The sequence below is a fragment of the Phacochoerus africanus genome, chromosome 11 (assembly GCF_016906955.1).
Source record: "Phacochoerus africanus isolate WHEZ1 chromosome 11, ROS_Pafr_v1, whole genome shotgun sequence".
Taxonomy (NCBI): Eukaryota; Metazoa; Chordata; class Mammalia; order Artiodactyla; family Suidae; genus Phacochoerus; species Phacochoerus africanus.
Genome location: NC_062554.1, coordinates 3,253,098 through 3,256,791, shown reverse-complemented (window position 1 = coordinate 3,256,791; position 3,694 = coordinate 3,253,098). Strand labels below are relative to the sequence as shown.

At 63.5% G+C, this 3,694-nt stretch overlaps 1 protein-coding gene across 1 annotated transcript; it reads right to left on the bottom strand.

Moving 5' to 3' along the window:
• Nucleotides 1-1,463: 1,463 nt before the first annotated feature.
• Nucleotides 1,464-3,168, bottom strand: CAVIN3 (caveolae associated protein 3). Its single transcript, XM_047753584.1, has 2 exons — nt 2,656-3,168; nt 1,464-2,095 (listed from the first exon to the last, which is right to left on the bottom strand). Exons 1-2 carry the CDS (start codon nt 3,037-3,039, stop codon nt 1,691-1,693), a joined length of 789 nt encoding a protein of 262 aa, XP_047609540.1. The 5' UTR covers nt 3,040-3,168; the 3' UTR covers nt 1,464-1,690.
• Between the last annotated feature and the right edge of the window lie 526 nt (nt 3,169-3,694).

Genomic DNA, 3,694 nt, shown 5'->3' with positions numbered 1-3,694 from the left:
TGGAGTGTGAGAGCGGTGCTCTGGGAGCAAAGAAGAGAAGCAGCTGGCCCTAAAACAGGGGAACCTGGCAGAGTTTTGTGGGACAGTGAAGAGAGCGAGAGCACAGAGCTCATGGTGATTCAGGAGTAGAAGGAGGCCACATGGCAAGAGGTGAGGCGGCAAAAACAGGCGGGTACCAGCTCACGAAGGGCCTCGAAGGGAACCTGCAAGAGCTTAGACTTTATATGAAGGTGATGGGGAGCCATCAAAAGGTCTAGATCAGGAGGGTGGTGTGATCAGATTGGCAGCTCAAATGATGGTCAGACGAAAGAAAGAGGCCGAAATAGAGCTGTCGATGGGTATTAAGAAAAGAGAACAGGGGTTCCCGTAGTGGCACAGTGGTTAAAGAATCCGACTAGGAACCATGAGGTGGCGGGTTCGGTCCCTGCCCTTGCTCAGGGAGTTAACGATCCGGCGTTGCCGTGAGCTGTGGTGTAGGTTGCAGACGCGGCTCGGATCCCGCGTTGCTGTGGCTCTGGTGTAGGCCGGTGGCTACAGCTCCGATTCGACCCCTAGCCTGGGAACCTGCATATGCCGTGGGAGCAGCCCCAAAGAAATAGCAAAAAGACAAAAAAAAAAGAAAGAAAGAAAAGAGAACAGGGGTTCCCACCGTGGCTCAGTGGTTAACAAACCCGACGAGTGTCCGTGAGGACACAGGGTCGATCTCTGCCCTCACATAGTGGGTTAAGGATCTGGCATTGCCATGCGCTGTGGGGTAGGTCACAGACGAGGCTCGGATCCTGCGTCGCTGTGGCTGTGGTGTAGGCCAGATAGGATAACTGTTTCCATGTGGCAGAGGAGGAAGAGACAAGGAGGAGCCAGTGAAGAGGCCCAGGTTTCTCTACGGATGATGGTACCATATTCCCTAGTAAAGGAGACGCAGGCGGAGAGCGGTTTTGTGTGATACACGGGAAGTGTGCTGGAAATAGCTATTGAATTGAAACTGAACTTCGTTAAAAGACAGAAGATAGGTGGCCTCCTTTGCACACATGAAGTTGGGATTCCTTTTCAAACACAGCTCAAGACAGCAGTCTAGGGTGCCTGTGGCCGACAGCAGAGCCCTGGGAGTGAAGGCTAATGAAGGGATATTAGGATAAGAAGGCTAAGAACAGACTCCCGGAACACCCAGCGTTTAAGAGGCGGTAGGGAGACTAAGAAGAATACCACAAGTTGGCATGATTGGGCATCTACAGCGAGGGACTGCATTAGATGCCAGAGAAAACGGCGACTGCCTGTCCCTACAAGGAAAGCGCTGAATGAGCAAGGGGCCAGGAGGGTATTTCTTTGTGCCGCTGGAGTAGAGCCCCATTCAGTGGAAACTGGGGAAATCTACAGTGATGTTTGAAAGAGAAGCCACATTCCAGGTTCCAGCATCTGTCTTATTGCCCGCATTGCCTTCCCCACCGCTTCACACGGAGTCCACGTTCGGTGACACTATTTTATTGATGGTGAAGGCAAGCAGGTGCCCGTGTGAGTGGCTGCTCTTTCAGAGGACAAGGGGGTGCCGGACTGAAGAAGCTGGGAAGGGAGGGCCCGCCCTGGGCTGTGGGTGCAGGATTCACTCCTTATTTGGGTGAGAATGCTGCATTCTGAGAGGAGATTTATTTTGGGACTGGGCACAGGCACCGGGGGAGGCAGACAGCACTAGCCGTCAGGCCGCACTCTCTATTTGGAGCACGGCCGCCGCTTCCGCCGCCTCGGGTCTCCCGGGAGCTTCCTCGGGGTCCTGGGGAGGTTCTGGCTCCAGCTTGGACTCCAGCGCAGGCTCGGCCTGGGGCTGGCCCTCGGCGCTCCGCCCAGGCCCCAGGCGAGGCGGCTTCACAGGCGTGGCTGTGGGCGCTGCAGGGCCTTTCCGGCCGGAAAGGGCCCTTCGCAGGCTCTGGACCTTCTGCAAGCCGGTGCGCCGCAGCCGCCGCGCCCTGGACTCCACGGGCTCCTCGTCCGAGCTCTCCCCCACTTCGGCCTCCAGCTGCTCCGGGCCGGGTTCGGCCTGGTCTCCCGGGCCTAAGGGCTCCGGCGGTTTCTGGAAGGCGCTGGCTGGGATTTCAGCCTCCTCCTGCAAGTGATGGACACAGCACTGGCCCGGCCGCCCCTCTCCCGCCCCGGCCTGAGCCTGGTTCCCCCATCACCGCCGGGGGACCCGCCCCACCCGTAGCCTCCGCAGCGCGGATGGGAAAGACCAGGCGGGCGTGGGAAAGGAGGGAGCAGGGCCGAGGGAGGGAGGGCGGACTGCCCACGTTTGCGGGACCTGGTTAGGGGCGTGAGACAGGACGCTGGCCGCAGGGGCCAGAGCGGGACGAGGCGGCGACCTGCCGCGGGATGCCCTTCCATCACCGTTACTCTGATGAAGGGCTGGGCTGGGACTTGGAGCAGCCTCTGCGGACGTGGCCAGCGCCACATCAGGGCGGCTGTGATTGGCCAGGCTGGCTTCGGGGGTGTGAGGGAGGCTGGGGCTGGGCCGTCAGGAGTGGGTGAGGCTCTGCAAGTGGGTTCCACCAGGCGGGGGGCGGGTGGGGTCCGGAATGTGGGTGTGGCGGGCGGGCGGGAGGGGGAGCCCCAGACGGCGGCCCGCAGGCGGGAAGAGGCCCCGGATCGGGGACGCCTGCGGTCACTGACCTTGAAGAGCAGAACGTGGAGCTTCCCGCGCGCCACCAGCAGCCCGTGGTTGGCCTCCAGCCGCTGGACCTGGGCGGCGCGGCGCACGGCGCGCTCCTGGGCGGCATCGGCGTGCGAGCCCACGCGCTCGGCCTTGGCCAGCAGCTGCGCCAGCGTGTTGCTCGTCGTGTCGTGGCTGCGGCTCAGCGCGCCCAGGCCGCTCTGGATGCGGCGCACGGAGCCCGCCAGGCCGCCCTGCCTCTGCGCCAGGCCCCCCTGCCGCTCGCGAAGCGCCTCCAGCATGCTGGCCAGCTTCTCCAGCAGGGTCACCACGGTGACCGCGTGCACCGGGCCCCCCGCCGGCGCTCCGGGCACCGGTCCCGGCTCCAGCGCGCTCTCCCCCATGATCCCCGACCGCCCGGCCCGGCTCGCCCCGAAGCCGCCGGCTGCGCTCTGGGCTGGGGCCGCCTTCCCGGCTCCTCCCCAGCTCGGGCCGTGACTCAGGCGGGCGGAGTTGGCCTTCCCCGGGGTGGCGGGAGGGAGGGACAGGACCGAGGGAGGGCGGGATGTCTGCGGGGGGGGGGGGGTCCTTCGGCAGCGCCCCCCCCCCCCTTCTGCCGCCCCGCCCCGGGGACCCGGGGGCGAGCAGGTTGGCTCGGACTCCGAATCCGCCCCACCCCGCCCGGCCAACTCTCTCTCTCCCTCCGAGTTCCCCTCCTCCACGCCAATTCCCTGGTGTGCCTCTTTCTGGAAAGTACTCTCCCCACGGCAAAGGGCGAGCCATGGAAAGTTTTGCTGTGCGCATCGAGCGGGCAGAGAAACCAAGTTCGCAAAGCAAAGGAGTAACCAAGGGGCACCCTCCCGAGCCGCCTGCGGTCGTCCTCCCACGCTTCGAAGGGTGGTACTTGCAGCCCTAGGCTGGGCGTGTGGACAGGGAGACTCTTGGGTGTTCCGCTACAGACCTAAGGCTGTTTAGACCCGAGCCCTCCCTTAGTGACCCAGGAGGCCACGCAGTGTGGACAGAGGAGGGGCGGAGGGGGCGGGGAGGCATCTTTCGGTA